The following is a 23,984-nucleotide window of genomic DNA, read 5'->3' as shown; positions in this document are numbered from 1 at the left end:
CATGGAACCTTGTGGAATAAGGCCATAGATGAAAATATGATGGACTTTCATCATAATTTCGTTCACCCCTTGATCCATTAGGTTTCCTAGCCCAAAAATCAACTATCACACATTTGACAGTTTAAGTCCCCTCTATTCAATTAATCTCTTTTAGTCACCAAACTAATTCCTAATTAATTTATGACTAATATTAATTAAATAATATGATTTCTCTTTTAATATATTATTCTTATAATATATTAATAAACCATAATATATTTTCTCTCTCTATAAATCACCCTGTCAAGTTGCTATGGTGAAGGCAACCCAAAAGGACCATGCACAACCGGGTCAAGTACTTACCAAATATAGTTACGGGCTTAGACACTAATCCAACACAATTTTCCAAATTGGGCCCAAGCCTTTCCAATGGGCCTTATCCTAAAGCCTAATAATTTTCTTAGTCCATAAAATTGTTCCCAATTGGCTCACTAAGTCCCACAACAACTTAGTCCAAGAAATGGCCCAACTCAAGGCCTACAAACGCAAAGTCCAATCTAACTGAGTACGCAAGGCATACTCAACTGTATGTTGCACATACTTGCTTAATGGCTTGTATGTTACACCTACGTACTTCCCTTTTAATCCCACTTTTGCCATTAAGCACTTAATGCTTAAGCCCTAAGTCCAAACCACAGATCTGAGTTACAAATAATGTCTAAAACCATAAAGTCACTGACTTGGTGACTTTGCATGCCCCCAAAAGACCAAATAACATTCTACTTTCATGGAAATGGCTCAAACTCCAACATAGATGGTCTTAAACTCTAAAGGTGCCAACTTTATGGACCTTGAACCTCAAAAACACTAAGAGGGGCAACTCAAATCTCCTGAAATGAAAGCAAGACCACTAGATCTTATACTTGGGACCAAAATGAACCAAAACCCATAAATGATATATCTAAGACATCAATGATCAAGTTCAAAGCTTTATACCTTCATCAGGCTGAAAATGAGTCACAAAAGCCAGATCCATAAGCTTCTCCTTGATCCCCATCTTTGCATCAAACTCCACCTTCTTGGAAATGGGTCAAATACACCAAAAATGGACACCATAAGTTCAAAATGCCACCATGAATGATTAAGGATGATTTATAGGGTTTTAGAGGGTGGGGGTATCTTAGAATGAAGATGGAGGCTTAACATTATGCTTATATAGGCTACAACCCTAAGATTAAGGTTTTCAATCTGACCCTCATACGCCCACTGTACTTTCTCGTACGCTCTATGTACGAGGCCGCACACCCTAACCCAACCTAGCATATATGCCACGCGTTCCTCCCAATTATGCCTTGTGTAGTTCATTCTCTTCGGTACGCCATACATACCACCTTGGTACGTCCCGCGTACTAAGGCTTTTCCCAAAACCCTAATTCTCTCACGAAGGCCATAACTCACTCGATACAACTCCGATTCTAACCATTCATAAATCCATAGAAAGGTATCGAGATGCTCAACACTATTATCAATTCCTACATGCAATAACATATCTCGAACTAAAATCCATTTTCCATAAAAGTCCGAGCTGATAAATTATCAAAATACCCTTTGATCCAAAAACTCAAACTGAATACCCGAGCAATCCAAGGTACATTATCCAACTTCAACTAGTTCTGAAACACATCCCCTTAGGTCTCCGTAGCTTGATAACACTTAATCCTTTGACCACCAATTCAAAATTGGAACAATTCGAAATAGGATGTTACAAAAATTCACTAGAATACAAAGATTTTTTTGACTAAACACTATACTACAATCATAACAAGAGATTTATGTTAAAAAAAATCTATAGTAGTAGACAATTTATGGATCTAAATCTAATTAAATGATGAAAAATTAGTTAGAATGTCATAACATTTTTGTTGATTTTGATTTAAAATATTTAGATAAAATGAAATGGGGAATACTTAGAACAATTTTGAATAACATGTAGAGTTAACATTTAGATATAGATCTCTTAATGATTTCATAAACTCTATATAAATCACACACTAAGATGTAGGTTTAGATTGTATGTTTTATAATGCTATATTCCATTACATCCTGACTTCGACATATAAATCGCTAGTGAAATATCTCGATTATAAAACATTTGTTGAAGATACACAATGATTAAAGTAAAAAATATATATATAATAAGAACAAGATGTTTATAGTATTATACTTACTTGGAACAACTGCCGGTATAAATTCAAAATCAGAATCTGTAGAATGAACCATTTGATTCGATATCAAATTTAAAATGAAAATGTTTTTTAGTGTTCTAGTTGATTATCGAGGGTTTTCGTGTATGAATCGGAAGATGTATTTCAGGTAGAAGTGTTTAAGTTGATTATCGAGGGTTTTCGTGTATGAATCGAAAGATGAATTTCAGGTAGAATGAGAATAAGGAGCTCGAATCAGAAGATCAACTTAATTTGAAACAAATTTGTGAAGGAAACAGAAGATGTCGGTGATCGAGATTTGGATCAAATGGGTTTTAATGTTCGTATCTAGTGTTTTTAGGAAGAATGATGAGTGTTTTTTGTGAGTTGAATGAAAAAGAATGTAAAATTCAATTCTTGCCACTCCGTATCTTATTCTAATCCCAAAATTCCATTTATTTATAAAAATGACACCGCCTACTTTACTTTATGTTCCTTATGGTTTAATATGATTTAATATCAGCCTTTGATTATTGAAGATGAGTGGTCAAGATTTAGTCTCCCCGTCTCATAAAATATAGTGATCTCATATAAACTAACCCTATATATATATATATATATATATATATATATATATATATATATATATATATATATATACACACACACACACACACACGCACTAGCCGTTTACCCGCGCCAAGCGACGGGTGTGACAATGGTGATTGAATGCTGAAAGATGAATTAAACCTTAAAAATGGAAACGTCAACGATATATATCCAAGATTTGTGAACAGAATTTGCGAGATTTGGGGAAATACGGAGATAAGAAATGAACCGGGTCAAAATAGCCTAAGAATAGGGGATAAAAGATTTGACCTTTTCAACTGTTGACCATATGTACTCTACTCTTTTTGTAATGCATAAATTGATTGTACAAATACATTGTATGTTTGTACGACTTAAAATTCAACATTTGACCAAAATGCTTTATAAGGTAATTATGATACACACACACACACACACACAAAGTTTAATTTTTCACTAAAATGTCATTTTTAAATAAATCTTTAATGATAGGTCAAGTAAGGGGCTGTTTGGCAGGATCTGAATTTTTAAGAGCTGAATTTTTAAGAGGTTTGAATTTCTAAGAGTATCTGAAATTTTAAGAGTTGAATGTTTAACATGCTGTTTGGTTGGGACATCTGAATTGCTGTGCTGAATTATTAAAATGAACATTTTACCATTCTGTTTCATTTTTTATTAAATTCATGTGTTTGTTTAGAAAATAACCTAATAAATTTCTTAAATACATATTAAAAAATATATAAACACCATATAAAATCCAAATTTTTAGCATAAATCAAAATTAAACACAAATCTAAATCAAACATAAATATTTTTAAATCCACAAAATCATACTAAAATCCAAATAAAATCCTACAAATTTAAATTTCATCCCAATTGATTCGCAATCTGGTCACGCAAATTATCTATGTATTCATTGCCTTGTGAACCCCATTCCATATCGTCTACATTTTGGCCATCATTCACTCCCCCTTGTGCTTGACCATTGTTCTCCTCGAATGTCGTAAATAACTCATCATGAATATCGCATTTCCTTATGAAATTGTGGACTGTAAAACAAGCAATGACTATATCTCTTTGCACTGGAAAAGGAAAAGCAGTCATTCGCTTTAGGATTGGGAATCTCGCCTTCAAAACACCGTAAGCACGTTCAATAACATTTCTAAGTTGTGCATGTACATTATTGAATTTTTCTTCCTTAGTTAATGCACGTCGTCGTCGAAAATCAGCTAACCAATACCTCGTGTTGCGGTAAGGGGTCATAAATCTACGAGTGTTGGTGTATGCAGCATCGCAAAGGTAATATTTATCTATACACATGAGTGAAGGAAGTATTATATATAGAAATTTAAAATCATATTTTACAATAAATTTAAAAAGAATTACAAACCTGGAGGAGGGAACGGAAATCCTGAAGTCGGGTTAAATGCAAATTCTTTCAAAACTCGAGAATCATGTGTTATACCCTCCTAACCGGCCCATACGAATGTGAATATCATATCAAAATCACAAATTCCTAAAACATTTTGAAAGCATTCACCTTTCCCTCTTCCCCTGAAGTGAGTTTGTTGATCAGCAGGCACGACTGCATGTACAAGAGTTCCATCTAACGCACCTATTGCTCCAGGAAAGATTTCTTTTAGCCTACAATGTCTCTCTGATGAATTCATGGTTGCATTAGAATTCGTTGGCACTATAACTTCTTTTTCAAAAAGCATCATTGCATTTAGCACCTCATGAAAGCATCTATGAACTGTTTTTGTGGAGTGTTGAAATCTTCGTTTAATAATCCTGAACCGTTTATTATGTGCTGTAGTTGTCAAGAACATAACCATCTTTTCTTCAACGCTTATATGCCTACTACTTTGCAACCAATTGTTTCGTCTAAAATGATTGTATAAAAATATATATGCTTCACGTGAAAGACGCATCAGCTCATGACATTGTGTAGAAGTTCCATGTAACAATTATTGTGTATGTTGATTCCCGCTCATTTCCGAATCATTATCAATTGCCCTTCCAATTCTATTGGATGCTAGATTCAACCAATAGCAACATAGTAAAATGAAAAATGCAATTTCTTCATCCGAATCCATAAGCAATCTGTTATTTTGAGAATACATACCAATTATATTAACAACATATAACTTAAAACCAAACATCAAGTAATCCAAAAAACCATAAGTAAACCAAAAAACCATCTAGTTCAAACCAAACATCAAGTAATCCAAAAAATCATCTAGATAAAAGCAAACATCAAGTAATCCAAAAAAACCCATCTAGTTCAAACCAAACATCTAGTTATCAAAAAAAAACATCAAAACATTCAAAACATCTACTTAGCGAAACATTCCATAGTGTGCTCCAATAGTCTTGACCCAATTCTCACAAATAGATGGATCAATGGTTAACCACACGTGCCTCTTATCCACACCTTCACCAAAAAGAGCAACAACAGTAGTGTATCTTGGATCAAATATTCCCCATCCTAACTTCTCCAACTTTTCCATACATGCATCCAAATTTAAAGAAGTATGTTTTCCACAAATATTTTAGCAATTGTGGCAATATCTTCCCCGATTTCAAGCAATCTTGAATTCGATGCATCTTTACCCTTATCTTTACTTTTATTTTGACTCTTTGTCGTATTTGTAGTCTTTTGTTTTTTTGATTGAGCGCATGACTCGTCACTGAGACCTACAGTTTCTTGTTGAGTGTAATCGATGTCATCAAAGTCATGCAAACTATAGTGGCTTGACTTTTGAGTAGGACGGGGAAGGGTAGAAGTTGGTCTCCAACTATGAATGTTTGTCACAGTCGCGCCTTTAAACAATTGTGTACAAAGGTCGGGGAAGGGTAGTGGCGCTCTTCTCAAACTTTCAACATGTTTGTTCGACTGCTTGAAAATTATTATATTAGATTATTAAAGCCTAATAATAATTGTTTATTATAAAAATGCAAAATACCTTCATTTCTAGTTGCCATTCTTCTTCTGAAAGATTAAATGTGTTGGTTACGGGATTATAAACATTCCCGATTTTGTTTTTTAACTTCAACCAAGCTGAAAATTTGACTTTAAGTAATCATAGCGATTCTTCATTTGCTTTTGGTCCACAAAGAAATTATGTTCTTTTGCTAATTTTTCTGCTACAATCGTCCAAGAGATTGCTTTCAAACTACCCCCTTCCCTACCATTAACTGTAATTTCTTCCAAACATGCTTCCAAAAAAGTTTTTTTAATAGCTTCTACCTTCCAACTAATCCTACGCTTCTTCTGTGACATGTCTAGTATCATTTTAATAACAAATCAACATATAACAATACAAATCAACACATAATTGTACAAATCAGCATATAACAATATAATCCAACACTTAACAACAACTATTAATGCATAATCAGCAAAAATCAGCACATAATTAGCTTCTAACAGCAAAAATCTACCCATAAACAGCCAAAATCAGCACATAATTAGCACATAACAACACAAACCAATCACAAATCAACAACATATTTCAAGTTTTCAACAAATGAACAACATATCTTAGCATTACAAATTTCACATAACAACACAAATAAATCACAATTCAGCAACTAGAAATCAAGTCTCATATTTCAGCAATCAACATGATTTTAGAATTCAATGAAGGTATTTCCAATTATAAATTTCACATAGAAAAGACAATAGCAGATTTTGAAGAACAAAAGGGGAAAAACGAGAAAAAAAATATCAGAAAGAAAAAAAAGCATCAGAAAAACGATGGCGATACAGAGGAATAGAAAAAAAGAAAGAAGAAAACGAGAAAAGGAGAAGAAAACGCATCTGATTTGAAGCAACGTCAGAAAAAAAAAACGAGAAAAAAGGAGAAAAGAGAAGAAAACGAACCTGATGATGCTGCTGCTGCTGGAGTCGTTAATGGCAAGGCTGAGAGGGCTGCGATGGGGCGGTAGGGTGGACTGAGACGGCGGCGGGAGATGGCGATAGGGAGGAAGATCTATCGGTGGCTGGAGATGTCGATGGAAACCAAGCGATTGAAGGAGCCGAACACAAAAGGATTAGGACGTCTTTTTTAATTTCAGATGAGATTGCAAATCTGAATCGATAAGTGGTAAAATTCATATTAAAAGCCCAAAATAAGATGTAAACAAACGGTCTGAATCTTACCGATTCAGACATACCCCTTATTAAGTGGTATTAAGACCCAAACAAACGGGCCCTAAGGGAGGGTGAGAAGGGGTTCACCATACGTGACATTTCCCCCAACAAACACAATTGAAGTTATTTGATTTTTATGTAGACCGTTTTAATTTATTATACCGTCTTAAAGTTCTTTCGAATGAGAAATCTAATATACTCATAATTTCATATACGACTCGTAAGAGACTTGAACTTTTAATTTTAAGAAGGGCGAACAACATTTGATATCATTAGGTTATAAATCTTTCCGTCGATACCAAGTTAAAATGGTCATAATATTTTTTCTTTATTGTTGTCAAAGTTTAATTTTTCATTAAATTTTGACAATTTTCTATTAATTGTTTTAACATATTATAGCGTGTCGGCCAAAATAAATGATATAGAAAATATATCAAACTTATAACTTTTATTGATAATATTGAAATAGAGCAGTTAAAATACATAAATAAAATAGTTTCTTTTAATCATTGGTTATAAATCTTTGGTAGATACAAAGTTAAAATGGTCATTAATATTTTTCCTTTATTGTTGTCAAAGTTTAATTTTTCATTAAATTTTTACAACTTTCTATTAATTGTTTTAACATATTATAACGGGTCAAAATAAATGAAATAGAAAAAAATATCAAACTTATAACTTTTACTGATGATATTAAAATAGAGTAGTTAAAATACATAAATAAAATAGTTTGTTTTTTTTTTTTTTTTTTTTTTTTTTTTTTTTTTTTTTTTTAATTTTATTTAATAAATCTATTGTGCCCTAATTTAAAACAAGTGAAATCGAACCTTTTAGAGTTTTAGTCTTTTACAATGCATATGAGAATTGAGAGCGTGTTCCATCGTTTGTTTTTATTTATAGGTTCCACTATTTGTATAGTTTATACTTTATAAGAAGGCCTTTTTTCCCTACACTTGTAACAGGTTTGCATGTAAGTCCCTAAATGAGCGATTCATTAGATTTTAACACTATTTCGATGTGAGTTGTATTTTGATAAAGCTAAATATTTTAGCATGTGTATACATTTAGTATACCACTATTAAATTTATTTATCATATTTATAAAAATATTATTATCTCCGTCTCAAATTTATTGTCTATTTGTGACTTTTGAAGTTTTTATTCTTCAATTTTAACATTAAATATTTTAGTTTTTGATATATATACTAGCTACAAAATATATGAATGAATTGTTTTTTAAATATTTTTTCATTGTTAAAGTTTCATAAAATTAATCTATAACACAAATAAAAATATTTAAGATCAAAATTGAAGAAAAAAGATTTTAAAAATCAAAAGTGGACAATATCACAATAAATACAGGCGGAGGGAGTATTATCCAACTTTTTGACATCTTCGATGAGAATTCATCATCTTCTCCGGCAAAATATAATTTTTCGTTAATTTATTTTTTGATATGTTATTGTTCTTGGATTCAAGAATTCATAAGCCCATACGAGATTCAAAAACTCAAAGAAAAAAAACCCAAAAAAAACTAGAAAAAATGTGAGTTCATGTGTTTTAAGAAACCATAAATAGATAGCAGGATATGTAGGTTTTTCATGTTCAAAAAGTTTTTAGGTTCAGTTTTTCATGTTCAGTAGAATTTTTAGGTTTGTGTTCTTGCGTATGAATATCGTTTTCCAAGTTCGCTTATGTGGGTTTTAATGTTCAAAACTTCAATCATCTTAAATAAGTTTAACATCTAATTGGGTTTTGATGAATAAGATAAAGATCTGAACTGTTTTTTTTAAGGAACATGATGAAGATTAGACTAAGGTTTTTGTCATTGAAATTTGGGCTTAACAACACACACATAAACTATAAAATCAAATCGGGGCATAACATACATTAAATTGAATATGAAATTAAGTTCATAAACATACAAATGCATTCGAATCTAAACGAGTTTGAAGATTGAAGAACACAAGAACTCAATGAAAAGTTTGAAGATCGAAGAACATAAGAACGAAATCGAGTTTGAAGATTGAGTTTGGATCTGAAATCGAGTTCGAGATTGGATCTTGTTCAAGAACACATTTTTTGTACATATCTTTGCCTTTCTTTATTGTTGAGTTCAGGATTGGACGTAGAGAAGTTTTACCAAGGCATTCAAGAACAAGAACATATCAAGAAATTGTTGAAAAATTTATGTTGGCAGGAGAAGATGACTAGAGTCTGTTCGAAACTGCCAAATACGTAAAAAAAAACGGTTAAACTTATAATAACTAGTAGTATTTTATGAACATGATAAATAAATTTAATGGTAATATATGTAAAAACATAAATAATTCAATATACACACGAGCTAAAATATATACGGTTATAAGTTGTAAGTCATTAACCCGTAGATTAAGCTCACATATACTAAATTGAAAATGTGGTCCTTATGTATTAAGAAAGAAAATGTGAATATTTTTCTTCAAAATGTTAGTTATTGTTGAAGGTCATCACTAGTCCGATAGAATCATGTTATTGTCTAAAAGAAGTTAGCATGTTCTAGAATGATCTGGAAGATTCTACAACATTATGGAATACTATGGAGGAGTCTAGAAGATGCAAGAAGATTCTAGAATACCTTAGAACGAGATGGAAGACCCTGGAAGGTTATGGAACATTCTAGAACACTATGGAAGACACAAGAACATTATAGACTAATCTAGGGCATTATAGAACATTCTAGAAACATATATAAGCATGTAATAGATATAGAGTATGGTAGAAGATTCTAGAATACTCATGAATGTATGTAACTTGTAGGAAGATCTAGAAACTTCCTATAAGGAAGTGGAAACAACTATAAATAGGTGTGGAGCTCATTTGCTCCAAACAATCCAACATCTAAGTATCCAAGAAAAGCCTCCAAGTAAGAAAAGTGTAGTAGTCTCTCAAAGTGTAAAATCTTCTTAAGTGTCTTAATAAAAGTATTGTTGTTTCATATATAAAAGAGTCATGTTCAACAATTTGGTATCAGAGCCTGGTTTCTTGATAGTGAGAACGAGTGATTCTCGTTGTATTGTGAGTAGTTTGTGACTCTGCAAGTTTAGTGTCGAATCTAGCTTGTTTGGTATTACCGAGGTACTTCCAACACGATGGGTGATCTCCAAGTCGTCGGAGGAATCAAGAAACTCAACAACAACAACTACAAAACGTGGGAAACATGTATGAAGTCCTACTTACAAGGACAAGATCTGTGGGAGGTCGTTGGTGGATATGAAACTACGCCACCAGAGGAAGACGTTAATGGTGCTTTGCGCAAATGGAAAATCAAAGCAGGCAAATCAATGTTTGCCTTGAAGACCACAATCGAAGAAGAGATGTTGGAGCATATTCGGGATGAGAACACCCCGAAAGAAGCTTGGGACACGTTTGTGATGCTTTTCTCAAAGAAGAATGATACGAGACTACAACTTTTGGAGAACGAGCTATTATTAATCTCACAACCTGACATGACGATTGCTCAATATTTCCACAAGGTTAAGTCGACATGTCGGGAGATTACTAAACTAGATCCGCAATCCGTCATTGCAGAAGCTCGAATGAAGAGGATCATTATCCATGGACTGAGGCCGGAATATAGAAGCTTTGTTACTGTTGTACAAGGATGGCCCGTTCAACCATCACTTGTAGAGTTTGAGAATTTGTTGGCCAGCCAAAAAGCTATGGCTAAGAAAATGGGAGGCATCACGCTGAAGAGTGAAGAGGAAGCACTCTACACAAGTAAAAGTCGGAGGAATTTCAAGCCACCTTTCAAAGAAGGATACAAAAATGCTGACAAAGGGAAGAGTCAACAAGGAACCTCACAACCATGGAAATCTCAAAAGACCGACAATAAGAGTTCGCGGGGGAGGAGGTTCGAAGGAAACTGCAACAATTGTGGAAAGTGGGGCCATATGTCCAAGGATTGTTGGTCAAAGAAAAAGTATGTGGAAAGCAATGTAGTAACTTCCAAAAAGGAAGTAAAGGATGAATAGGATGCTGAGGCACTATGTGGTATAAAAGAGAATAAGACTAAAAGAGGAAGGCTAATGTTCGTGGATGCCAGGGTAAATGGAGGATACACCAAGGCATTGGTAGATACAGGTGCATCCTATAATTTCCTTGCTGAAGATGAAGCTAAGAAGTTGGGCATCACATACATGAAGAATCCAGGCCGGTTGAAAGTCGTTAACTCTTTATCTAAGCCTATCATTGGTGTTGCATATGGAGTACCTCTTAAGATAGCAGAATGGGAAGGCACCATAGACTTGACAGTGGTGCATATGGATGACTATCGTATGGTATTGGGAATGGATTTTCTAGAAAATATACGAACCTGGTCATTTGAGAGAGACGCTACCATGCATATCACCAAGGGTTCAATAATTCACATTGTACCCTTGAAGAGAAATATGAATGGATATCGAATGCTATCAACTATGAAACTTGACAAAGGTCTCAAGAAGAGCGAGACAAAGTTTATGACAACCTTGGAAGAGGAAGACGTTCATTCGAAGATGGATGCTTCGAAGGATAATAATAACATGACATCACTAGAGTTGCATAAAAAGTCTCATCTTAGACGGAAATGGAACATGTGATGGAGAAACTGGAAGAAAAACACATTAATTCGTAAAAGCAAAGTAGAATTTCTCAGCAGAGCAACATCTAAACGAGATGAGCAGATCAATAAGGGATCACGTCATAACATGTTGATATTGTGGGAATTTTCCAATGCTTGTAAAAGGGACAACTCACATGCTTACAAGTTTGTCAAAGGGAGGCATAAGAAACTACAAAAGACAGTTCAACGAAGTCAGGAACAATATTATGCTGCAAGAAAAGGCAACCACGAATTTCGTTGTCAACTATGGGAACAATATACGAAGCAACGACTGCAGCAACTGAGGAAAAACAAAACATGTGGAAGAGAAAAAAGTTCTCAAGGAAGAAGTCAATATGAGGCATATAAAGACTAATGACCAAGTAGCAGACATAGTTCACAAAGGGTTAAGTACTGAAAAATATGAGGGCTTTAATTATCAGCTCAACATGGTACAACGAATAGGGGCTAGTGTTGAAGGTCATCACTAGCCTGATAGAATCATGTTATTGTCTAGAAGAAGTTAGCATGTTCTAAAATGATCTGGAAGATTCTAGAACATTATGGAATACTATGGAGGAGTCTAGAAGATGCCAGAAGATTCTTGAATACTCTAGAACGAGATGGAAGACCCTGGAAGGTTATGGAACATTCTAGAACACTATGGAAGACACAAGAACATCATAGACTAGTCTAGGGCATTATAGAACATTCTAGAAACATATATAAGCATGTAATAGATATAGATTATGGTAGAAGATTCTAGAATACTCATGAATGTATGTAACTTGTAGGAAGATCTAGAAACTTCCTATAAGGAAGTGGAAACAACTATAAATAGGTGTGGAGCTCATTTGCTCCAAACAATCCAACATCTAAGTATCCAAGAAAAGTCTCCAAGTAAGAAAAGTGTAGTTGTCTCTCAAAGTATAAAATCTTCTTAAGTGTCTTAATAAAAGTATTGTTGTTTCCCATATAAAAGGGTCGTGTTCAACAGTTATATGTATTGTTTGTTAATTTAATTTATTTTATCTATGTATTAAATTTTCTTTTCATCTAAAAGCTGGCTAACTTAAAAGGTCTAACCATTAGATTTTTATAAGTTGATATTTTTACCATTACATTATAAAGGATTAAAGAAACATTGAAACTTAATCACAAAACCAACTTCAACCAAACTCTCTCAAAAATAAAATATGAAATTAAAACAAAACCAAATAAAAATTGTTGTCTCACCACTTACTAAACTCCTCTCAAACACAAAACAAGAGGATCCCATAGTTTTTTCTTCTCTTTAGTTTTCACTTTTCATAAATTTTACTAAATTCTTGAATTAACTTACCATAAGTTACAACTCATAATTTCTTTTTCTCTCGCTTGTATTCGCCGGTCTCCTTCTAATCAAGTAATTCCCAATATTTCTCTTCAAATGATAACTCCGCCGTAACGAAATTCGTTTGAGTTAAATGACATGAAATTGTTTACATGAGTGATATATGTACAAAAAATGTGATGGACTCATATGTAGGTTCCCTATAAATCAAGAACCAATGTTGTAATATATTTTATTTTTAAATATCAAATGAGTTTTTGACCTATTGGTTTGGTTCCAATAAAAGGTAACGATCATAAAGTACAAAAAATATGCAAGTACAATGAAATTAGAATAGGTTGATTTTATATTAGATTATATAATTACAGTGATCAAATAATCAGTTTAGAATAATTAAATTTGTATCAACTGCAACAAAATTGATAATTTAAATTTAAGTAGTTGATTATTCAGTATCATGTAATCATTTTAGAATATACAATAAAACACCTAAATGATATTTAATATATTTTTTTTATCTCAAAACATGAAATTTAGAAAACTTCATGTTTTATTTGGTTCATACTCTAATTTGTGACAAAACTGGTCTTTAAACAAAACTAGGCCTACTTAGATCTATATTGCTTTAGGTTACATTTTAATTAGTTGAGATCAAATTCACATCTCTAAAAATTGATATTGATATTGGAATACACAAGCAATCAACTACTTTGAATTTATGCATAAGGTAAAGCTTATTTAATTTTGATTTTTAGTTTGTTTCCTACAACAAGTGAATGTGAATTACGTATTAATATCTATACAACAATAATACTATGAATATAAGGTTTATATATATATATACACACACACACACAAATAAAAAAAGTATTGGTCACTAAATGGGGAAAACTCGCATTTCAGCCCATGCATGCAAGGGTGGCAACAGGGTGAGTACGTCCAGCGTAGAAATGGTAAATGGTCACGGGTGCTGGATACGTACGCCCAACGTTCGAGAGGTACGCCCAACGTACACTTAGTGACACTAAACCCTAATTTTAGGGTCAAGCACTATATAAAGAACATTATGACTTAAACCCTAGCCCCTTATTAACCTCCCCAACCTCAGAGAAACCCTAGAATGCCTCATCCCTTTATTCTTGTGTAACTTTGATCTTGGAAAGCCCATCTTGGTGGTTTTAACCTTGGAAGAGGAAAGAAGAAGTTGGCAATGAAGAACTTGGGAAGTTTGAGCTCATAGATCTGGGATAGCATCATCATTTGGGACTCTTTGGAGGTATAAAGTTCATAACTTTCATCAAGTATGCTTAGATTTAGTGTAGTTTGGTTTTGAAGTCATTTTAGTCCAAATGATGAAGCTTTATAGTCCAAATCTAATTTCTAGGCCAACGGTTGCCATCCTTGGTGCTAAATGACTCCATATGACAGAAAGTTGTCATCTTGGTGGTTTAATGGGTTCATGAAAGAGTTTAGACCACTTTCATGGAGGTAAAATATCATCTTTGGAGTTTGGACTTGTTTGGGGCATGAAAAGTCACAAAGTCAGTGACTTTATGGATTAAGACTTTGAAAGGGACTTGGATCTGTGATTGTAGCTTCTGGATCTGAGTATTAAGCACTTAATGGGAAAGTGACTTAACAAGGGAGTACGTTGAGCGTAAATGCAGGTACGCCCAGCGTACACACCATTTAGCTTGTACGCTTAGTGTACATAGGAGTATGCCCAACATACTCATCAGGTATGGGCCTTGCGAGTTTTGGGCCTCAGATTGGGCCATTCAGTGGACTTTGGCTCTTTGGGCCTTAGTGGGCCATCAGAAGTCAGATAATTTGGTCCAAGAAGATGTTTGGGCTTAGGGTAAGGCCTATTAGAGGGACTGGGCCCAATTTAGCAAATTAGGCCATTAGTGGGCTTGGGAAGCCTACCTAGTGTTGGGCCTTTTTATATTATGGTTTTGAGCCTTAGATATGGACCAAGTTAGACTAGGGGTAAAATGGTCATTTTACCCCAAGGAGGCTTATTGATTTGGACTAAGTGATATTTTGGTATTGATAGCTCGGGGAGTTGAGAGATCAACAGTTCGGGGATCTGCCAGCTAGCAGGGAGGGGTTATTCGCAGGATTCTACAGTCACCTTTACGAGGTGAGTTTTCTCCGGTAGGAACGGGTCTAAGGCACTAACTGCCGACCCATTTATGTATGTTAGTGTATATCAGATTTAGATCCGATGCCGGGGTTAGCCCGATGCAGTTTATAGGTTCCGGATTTCGGTCCAATGCCAGGCGAGGCCCAAAGAAGGATTATATGTATGTTTCCGAGCTACGGTTCGATGTCGGGTGGCCCGAGGCAGTAGTGTATGTTTAGTTATACTTGTTGTCTTTGTGATACTTGTATGTGCCTGGTAGGGAGATGGGTGTGGGTGGGGGCCCGCATCTTATCATTAGCTGAGTGTGGATGGGGTTTCATATCTCATTAATAGCATAGTAGGGGCGGGGACTTGAGACTAGCTGTTATAATATAGTGATTGTTTGTTATGTATTAGCATGATTATATGTTATTGTTTGTATGTGTATAGCAGGCGGGTTCCGGAGACAGGCGGGGCCTAATAGAAATAGATTTGTATACCGAGCGGGGCCTGATGCCGGATTCGTCTGATGTCAGGCGGGGCCCGATGTAGCGGGCTAGGCCCAATGTTTGTCGTATGTGATTATGTGTATGGTATGTGATAGATTGGGGAACTCACTAAGCTTCGTGCTTACAGTTTTCAATTTTGTTTTCAGGTGCTTCCGGCAGTGGAGGGAGGAGCTCGTGATGACTGCATGACACATACCAAGAAGTTTTAGCCTGGGATGTTTACTCCAAATAAAAAGAACATGTTTTGAGATGATACTCTGATTTGATATAACGATTTTGTTTATGAATGAAATGGTTGATAGTTATGGTTTTTATTAATGATTTAAAATAAAATTGTTGGACCATATTTTGGGATATTTTACTAATATATGTTAATCATATTAACAAATTTTTTTTTTATATTTTTATACTTAAAATATTTATAAAAAACTTTACAAAAATATAAAACAAACATTAAAAATATCTTCGAACAAAACTATGAAAAAACTAGAAAATCTATTAAAAATAATGTTAAAAAAATATAAACTAATAAAATATAAAAAACATTGAAATAATATATTCGAATTAAATTTCAAAAAAATGTAAATCATAAAAAATATAAATAAATAAATTAAAATGTAAACGGCAAAATAAAAAAAAGGATATATATATATATATATATATATATATATATATATATATATATATATATATATATAAAAGAAAAACAAAAATACAAAATTAAAAGTAAAATGTTTTTTTTTAATGATCGAGAATGTAAGGTGCAATTTCTTTAATGTAAGGTGCAATTTCTTTAAACCATAGATATCTACCTTGTTAAATTTTCAAAAATTAAATTAAAAATGCAAATATGACCAAAACTATAATTTACTCTATTTTAAATATAAAATTTAAAATGCCCTCCTGTGTCGCCGAGTGAAGTTATGCCGTATGACGGGGTGGTAATATTGTCAAAGTGATTTAATTATTAAATAGATTTAATTATTAAATAGTCATTTTATTTTATTAAATAGAGAGATTTTATTGGTATACATTGATTCAAATAACCGTCTCTAGCATATTCTAATGTATGTCTTTTATTGTTCAATTTTGGACACATACAATAGGTACCGATGGTGAAGTTAGAAGATTTTGTAACATAGCAAAACTAGTTTGAAGCTGAATATCGGTACCTGTTAGTTGGAAACTGATAGTATGCAGATGGTAGCTGAGAGTTATATTTTTATTTGTACAAAAATATTCGATAAAAATAGTTGTTAGCTTTTAAATAGAGAAATCTCCATTAAAATTTCATTATTTACTCCTAATAAACTAAAAATTTATTTACGAAAAAAAATTTACCACTAAAAATGATGATTTGGTCATTTCCCCCCGGTTTACCGGTTTCATTGCTGACGTGGACACATAGTCATTAAACTAGCTGAGAAAATCTCCATTAAAATCTAATTTTTTACCTTAACTTAATAATAAGTCACAAATTAAACATGATTATGAAAAAGCCTAAATTACTAGTAAAAGTAATGATTTTGTTGTTTTTCTCCCTGTAATACACATTTTGTCGATTTCATTGTTAACCTGCACACCTAGTCAAAAAATGAATTGATAAGATGAATATCTTTGGTTATGTAATGTTAAGTTTATTGTAAAAAGGTATATGTTGCATTGTTTATCTTTTCGGAATACGAAATGCATCCAACAAACGACAATATTTATGTAAACTAGCAAGAACTTCATCATTTTTATAACTTTATTGATAGTTTATTTTATTTCCTCTTTTATATAGTTTATTTTAGTATTTTTAGCGTTTTTTGTTATTATTACATTGCATATTCTATCACATTCTTTATCTTGAATCGTATCGGGTATTTTATCTTTTGCATAAGGTGTTTGTAGGTTTTTTGAGTCTCGTTGCGGTTGCAGATTAGCTTGTTGTTAGACTTGGTGGACTTTTGGGGAGTTTTTGGGCTTTGTTGTAACATCCGTTTTTCAAAAATATCAACTAAGGACAGTTTGGGACCAAAGATAGGGTTTTGAAGGAAAATCCTATGTCACGACGTGGCGCATGGATGCTCACAACGTGGCATGAGTTTTGTGAAACACGTGTTTATTATGGTTCCCACAACGTGGCAAGAAGAGGGCCATATCGTGGCAACCGCTGCAACCCAAAACCTAGGTTTTTTAGGGTTTCCTTCATATATAAACAACTTAACTCATGGATTAGGTTATCTCCTTCAACCTCCATCTCTCCATTTCGAAACCCTAGCCTCTCATCCATGGTTATGAGCTTGGTGGCTTGATTTTGAAGTAGTTCCTCTTGTCTTTGTGAAGTTTGTGAAGGACGAAACTCCTTCTAGGTGTAAGGAACCATAGAGCAAGGCTAGATTAGGGATGTCAAAAACTCCCATGGGACCCCGATACCGTACGTGACTAATTTTTAAAAAAATTCGGGAGTGGGGGAGGGGGCAAGATTAAACCCTGTTTATTTTCGGGATCGGGGTCGGGAGTGTGTATTTCCGTCCCGTACTCCCGCGGGGCCCCGTTTGTATATATAATAAATAATATATATTTAATATATAAAAATATATAGACATATAATCTGATTTTTAGTGTTGTTTCTCTCATTTCCTTTGGGCGCCGACATAGAGAGAATGAGAAATTCATCTTCAGTGTTTACAGGCTCACACTCACAGCTTTAGTTCTTCATGCTTCTAGCTTGCCACTTCATTTCTTCGTCTTCATCAAACCCTATTAGCAATCTTCGACTATCGTCCCTCTCTCTATAATTGAACAACCCACCGAATTCTGTAATTGTCGACCATCGTGCTTCTCTCGTCTCGCTGTCACCCTCTGTCACTTGCTTCAATCCGTTTGTCTTTGTCCTCCTGCTGACGACCTAATTTCAAATCCACGACGTTGATCCATGTCTTGCTTCACTGGTAAAATCTTTCACTAGTCCACTCTTTTTATATTTGGATCTAATAATGATTTGGGTTTTATTTCTCATCTTTTGTCATCTCTTGAGTTTTTTGAATTTCTATATGAAATTTTAAGTCACATAATCTTTGTTAATCGATTCGTATTTTATTTTGTTAAATGAAAAATGGTTCTTGCAACTTTATGTCTTTTATGAATCTGTAAGTGAGTTTCAAAGCTTTTTATGTAAACTTTTTTTTCACTTTAGGTTTTCGTGAACAAATGTATTATTAATGCCAAGAAAAATAATGAACTTTGGAGGAACTTGGCTTTTAACAATTTATTTTGTGTGATAATTTTTACTCCTTAATCCAATGTAGATGAGTACATTGAACTTTTAATCATGTTAAAAAAGCATGTTCAATTCTTGATATTTTTATATGTATGATATTTGAATCAATTGGTTTTTTGTTATACTAATGATGCTACACATGATTACAAGGAGAAAATGGTGTTGGTTTGCAGTAAAATGCAAAAATATGGTGAAAAAAGTAAAGATGGTGTTGGCTTGGTCATGGATTGTTACGTTCCAAAGTTAATTTGTTTTTTAATTAGAGACATGAGTTTAAAGCATATAATTTTGGCTTAGTTATTTTATTACTTTACCAATTTTTTTATCGGTTCTATTAACTTGATTTATGTCTTCATGTCTTTAGCTGTCACCAGGATGTTTTGAATAGTGCTGTATTTTATATTTGTAATGTTGATTTTATAGTTTTTGTAACATAGGATTTATTGTTTTTGTTATGTTGGATTTTTAATTAGATGTTAAGGTGTTATAGTTATAGAAATAGTTTTTTTAAGCCCAAAAAACCATTTTAAGCCCATGAAACGGGGGAACGGGGGCAGGACCGGGGGTAATGGATGCATTTGGGGGCGTGATCGGGGGTTAGGATACCGGGGGATTCGGGGGCGGGGACAGGACCGGGGGAAAAAACTGAATTCGGGGGCGGGGGTGGGGGAGGCTATTTCCGGTCCCGTTTGGTCCCGTTGACATCCCTAGGCTAGATCCATCAGCTCCTTCATGTTTCAGGACCTTTGGAGGTAAAAAGCTTGCACATTGACCTTGTTCTTTTGATATTCATGTTCTTGACCTTGATAGTTGGTTTTGGTCTCATTTTTGGATGCTCTTGGAGTTGAGGAACTCCAGAGCTTGAGATTGCCTCTTTATGGTCATGGACTTCTGTTAATGGTGGAAAAGGTCGTGGCTTGAGTGTTCTTGGTACCATGTTCAAGTTTTAGTCATATTAAGAGCTTAAAGGACTTAGGGTTGTAAATATTGCCTTGGTGTGAGGTCATAATGGATAAAGTTAGAAACTTTATCCATTAAGTCATTGAGAAGATTTAGATATGAAGTTTTGGGCTTAGATCTGCAAGGATTAAGCTCTTGATCAGAGAAATGAACTTCTTCCAGTAGCCATGACTTGGCCAATGGATAACCATGATGTGGATAAGTTTAGATTCGTGACTATATTGTCCTAACATTTCCACGATGTGGCCAAAGAAGGCCCACAACTTGGAAATGTCTTGCATGTTGAATTTTTAACCTTGCATTCTCATGACGTGGCCAAGGAGGGCCGACGTCGTGGCATTGACTTTGAATTGGTTAACCGTGACTTTTGATTAGTTTGACCTATGGTCAAACTTGGAGGATTTGGATTGATGATTGGGGATCTACATGTCTTGGTGATATTCGGTTCGCGGGATTGAGTAGTGCAAGATGTGAGAGTGTTGTTGTGCCTCTTATGTTGTTCGGTTCTTCAGTTCAGGTGAGTTTCTCACTATGCCACATACACCATTGTATATCCTTTGGATGGTAAGATAGAGGTACTGTTAGAGTATAAGTACACTAATGTCCTAGGGGGAGTTCTTGTTATGTCTTGGAGTTAAAGGCTTCAAGCACTTGGTGCTTTTGTACGTTAGACTGGTAGGGTCTTGATTATAGATCGTATGATTCTATTTGGGGGCATGTTTGGTAGGGTAACTAAGGAAGGTTAGTTTTCAAGGGTATGCAATATGTTAGTTATGCTGACACTTATGTTGCATGGTTATATGGTAGTGATATAGTAGGTCCTATGTAGTCTAAGTTGGATAGCCTAAGAACTCTTGGTCTAATGCCTGCTTGTGATGTTCTTGTATGATTCTTCGCTCTCTGGTGGATCATCCGTTCGACATTCTATATGATCCTTAATTACATACAAATTTATGTCTTGTATGGATGACCAAGGGGTGACTCTTGGCAATAAGGGTTGGGTTGGGCCCATTTATATGTATGTTGGGCTGGGCCCATCTATATGTATGTTGGGCTAAGCCCATCTATATGTATGTTGGGTTGGGCCTATTTTCATGTTGGACCAGGCCCATTTATATGTATGTTGGGCTAGGCCCATTTGCATGTTGGGTTGGGTTTATTTGTGCATGTTGGGTTGGGCCCATTTTCATGTTGGGCTGGGCCTATTTATATGTATGTTAGATGGGCCCATTTATATGTATGTTCGGTTGGGCCCATTTGTATATTGGTCTAGGCTTGTTTTTATGTTGGGTTGGGCCTATTTGTATGATGGGTTGGGCTTGTTGCATATGTTACATATAGGTGAATAGAAGACTTATTGCCCGACACTAGAGTCAAGATCTTGTGTGGATGCATTTTATGTATGATGGAATATGTGGTGTTAGGGCAGGATCCTTGACTTATATTCAGGATCCTCAAATACTTCAGAAGCATCGAGATCCTTAAACATATCCTGGGGATCTTGACTATTATCACTTATATTTCTAACAATTATAACAACTATATTTTCTTTATTTTTCTAACATGTGCAGAACAAGTCAACACAAAGACCCATTCTCAATGGAGGGTCATCTCAACCAGGCAATAGACCTTGAATACCAAGTCAAAGAACGTTCATATGATGATTCTGGAGGATGGCGAAATTATCGGACTTCTTGTTATTAGTATTAGACTATAAATAACATATATAATTAGCACATTAGGGACACACTGAGCTCCTCCACGATACTTGTACTTACATTTACACATTCATTTATGTATTCAACATTTAATATCAATAAAATCATAAAGGCATGTGATCATTATCACCTCCTAAGGTTTTATGTCGGAGATCCTATCAAGGATCAAGGGCGTCCCTTATAACTCAACCGTGTCCCTTTGATTATCATTTCTTACTTGATTTATCGCAGACATCACAACCTCTCATACAATTTGGTTATATTCTACTTAGTTGATTTTTGACCAAAATAATTTCGAAAAATCATGTCTACACAACAAACCATATCTTCCTCTTCCATTCCTCCTATTTCCTTTAAAAACCTTCCTCCACCCCCATGGGGAGCTCTTAAGAAAGTCTTTGAGGCACCTAAGAAAAACACCTCTTTCGTCGATACCCAATGACTTCAGGATCCTCCTGTGCGTATTTCCAATGATGAAATCTTCACCATGATGAAGAGACTAGAACGACAAGTCACTCAACAGGACTCAGGAAGCAACACCCTCGATCTTACAACCTAAGATCATGAACTTTGATAACATAGGATCCTCAACAAATCTCCGCGAGATAGGATCCTCAACACCAGCCTCTATTCCCGCTTGGGGCGCAACTCCAAGAGAGAAGGCCCATACGACCTAGGATCCCGACGAAACCTTCGTTACTCCGAATAATAAGGATCCTAGTAAATTTGTCGATAATAATTTCCTTACTACTAACTATATGGACCTTGATACAAATTTAAGCCCGGTCATGTCTAAGGAGCTCCAACAATTAAGACAAAGGATCTCAAGTGTACATGGACTAATTCAACCTCTACCAGAAGTATCCCCCACAAGCCACATGATCTCAAGATTTGATCCCTCAATAGCTGATGCCGAAGTGCCAAAGCGCTTCCAAACACCCAACAAGAAGCCTTATGATGGGACAACGAATCCTGAAGAGCATGTCACAAAATATAGGGAAAGAATGGAAATCATCCCGATTCCCACACACTTAAAGGAAGCTTTCTTATGCAAGGGTTTTGGTTCGACCCTGACAGGCTCAACCTTAAAATGTCTTCTTAATGTTCCTCATTAATCTATTACTTCATTTGTTAACTTATTTAATTTGTTTAATAATCATTTTTCTTGTAGCAAAACGTTCGAAAAGATCACTAGTGATCTTTGTCGAGTGGTTCAGGATCCTAAGGAATCCCTTAGGACTTTGTGAATAGGTTTGGCAGGGAAGCTCTAAGAATCCCCAACATCGATATGGCGACTGCGGTTGAAGCCTTTAAAACGGGCCTAAAAAGACTCTCCTTTCTACGAAGACCTTTTAATGACCCCATGCAAGAGAATGGATGTGGTCCGAAGCAGAGCATTAAGATTCATAAGGCTTGAGGAGGACAAAGAGATCCAAAAAAGGAGCAACACACCAAGCTCATATGATCACCCTAATAGGAAAGTCGACTAATTGGCACAAAGATCTCACAAGTCAAAACCATATTCCAAACCTGATCATCATAGGGTTAATGCCCTTGAAGATGAAGGATATGAAGGAGAATTTCATAAGATTACTGACTATTGTTTTTCTGTGGATATTTCAGGTATAATATTTTCTATACAGGATCTTGGCGACAAAGAAAAATGGCCAAGGAAGGGAGAAAAATTCACCACTTGGAAAGACAAATCCAAATGGTGTGTATACCATGAAGACTTTGGTCATATCAGAGAGGATTGCATAACTCTCAGAAAAGAGATCAAATACCTCCTAAGCAAAGGATACCTCAAACAAATAATTGGAAGAAGAAATGATAGCTCAAAAGAGAAAGATCGGGATCCTCAGAAGATCCTTGATAAGCCAGGATCCCCTCCTGTTGATGCCAAGATAGTCAATGTGATCTCTGGAGGATCTGGAATTTGTGGTACCTCTTATTCTGTAGAAAAAAGGCATGCCAAGGTGTCAAAAACAGAAAAAGAAGAAAATCCACAGAAGACTACGTCGATCACAAACAAGAAGGAGATCACCTTCGACGAAGTAGATAGGCAAGACATCCAGGATCCCCACCATAACGGATTGGTGATCAGTATTTACAATGCCAACCATTTCATCAGAAGGATCCTTGTTGATGGTGGATCCTCAGTCAACATTATACTCTTGGATGCTTTAAAAATAATGAACATACCATAGTACAAGATAATAAAAATATCCTCGATAGTAATAGGATTCAACGGCGAAAGAAAACATACAGTCGTCGAAAGAAAGCTACCTATGTATATTGAGGGGGTAAACTATATGCAACGCTTTTATGTAGTAGATACATTATCCTCTTATAATGTTATACTAGGTAGACCGTCGATCCATGAAATGAAGGTAGTCCCATCGACATATCTTCAATGTGTGAAGATGCTGACCCCATGGGAAACAGTGAAGATCATAGGCGATTAATAAGAATCCAAAGAGTGCTACAAGACCTCAATGAAATCTTCAACAATAACACAAAAATCATA

At 34.8% G+C, this 23,984-nt stretch overlaps 3 protein-coding genes across 3 annotated transcripts; 2 read left to right on the top strand and 1 right to left on the bottom strand.

The window, feature by feature from the left end:
• Positions 1 to 3,638: 3,638 nt before the first annotated feature.
• Positions 3,639 to 4,606, bottom strand: LOC145009952 (uncharacterized). The gene is made up of 2 exons (XM_078968564.1): positions 4,312 to 4,606; positions 3,639 to 4,081 (listed from the first exon to the last, which is right to left on the bottom strand). Exons 1-2 carry the CDS (start codon positions 4,604 to 4,606, stop codon positions 3,639 to 3,641), a joined length of 738 nt encoding a protein of 245 aa, XP_078824690.1.
• Positions 4,607 to 10,057: 5,451 nt separating this feature from the next.
• Positions 10,058 to 10,939, top strand: LOC145009951 (uncharacterized). Its single transcript, XM_078968563.1, has one exon. It carries the CDS (start codon positions 10,058 to 10,060, stop codon positions 10,937 to 10,939), a length of 882 nt encoding a protein of 293 aa, XP_078824689.1.
• Positions 10,940 to 22,745: 11,806 nt separating this feature from the next.
• On the top strand, positions 22,746 to 23,664 carry LOC145009950 (uncharacterized). The gene is made up of 2 exons (XM_078968562.1): positions 22,746 to 22,839; positions 23,081 to 23,664. The coding sequence occupies exons 1-2, from the start codon at positions 22,746 to 22,748 to the stop codon at positions 23,662 to 23,664; spliced, it is 678 nt and encodes a 225-aa protein (XP_078824688.1).
• The last annotated feature ends 320 nt before the right edge of the window (positions 23,665 to 23,984 follow it).

Source organism: Lactuca saligna, chromosome 8, assembly GCF_052625555.1.
Source record: "Lactuca saligna cultivar CGN05327 chromosome 8, ASM5262555v1, whole genome shotgun sequence".
Taxonomy (NCBI): Eukaryota; Viridiplantae; Streptophyta; class Magnoliopsida; order Asterales; family Asteraceae; genus Lactuca; species Lactuca saligna.
The sequence above is the reverse complement of the archived record's forward strand: the minus strand, read 5'-3'. Positions and strand labels throughout refer to the sequence as shown.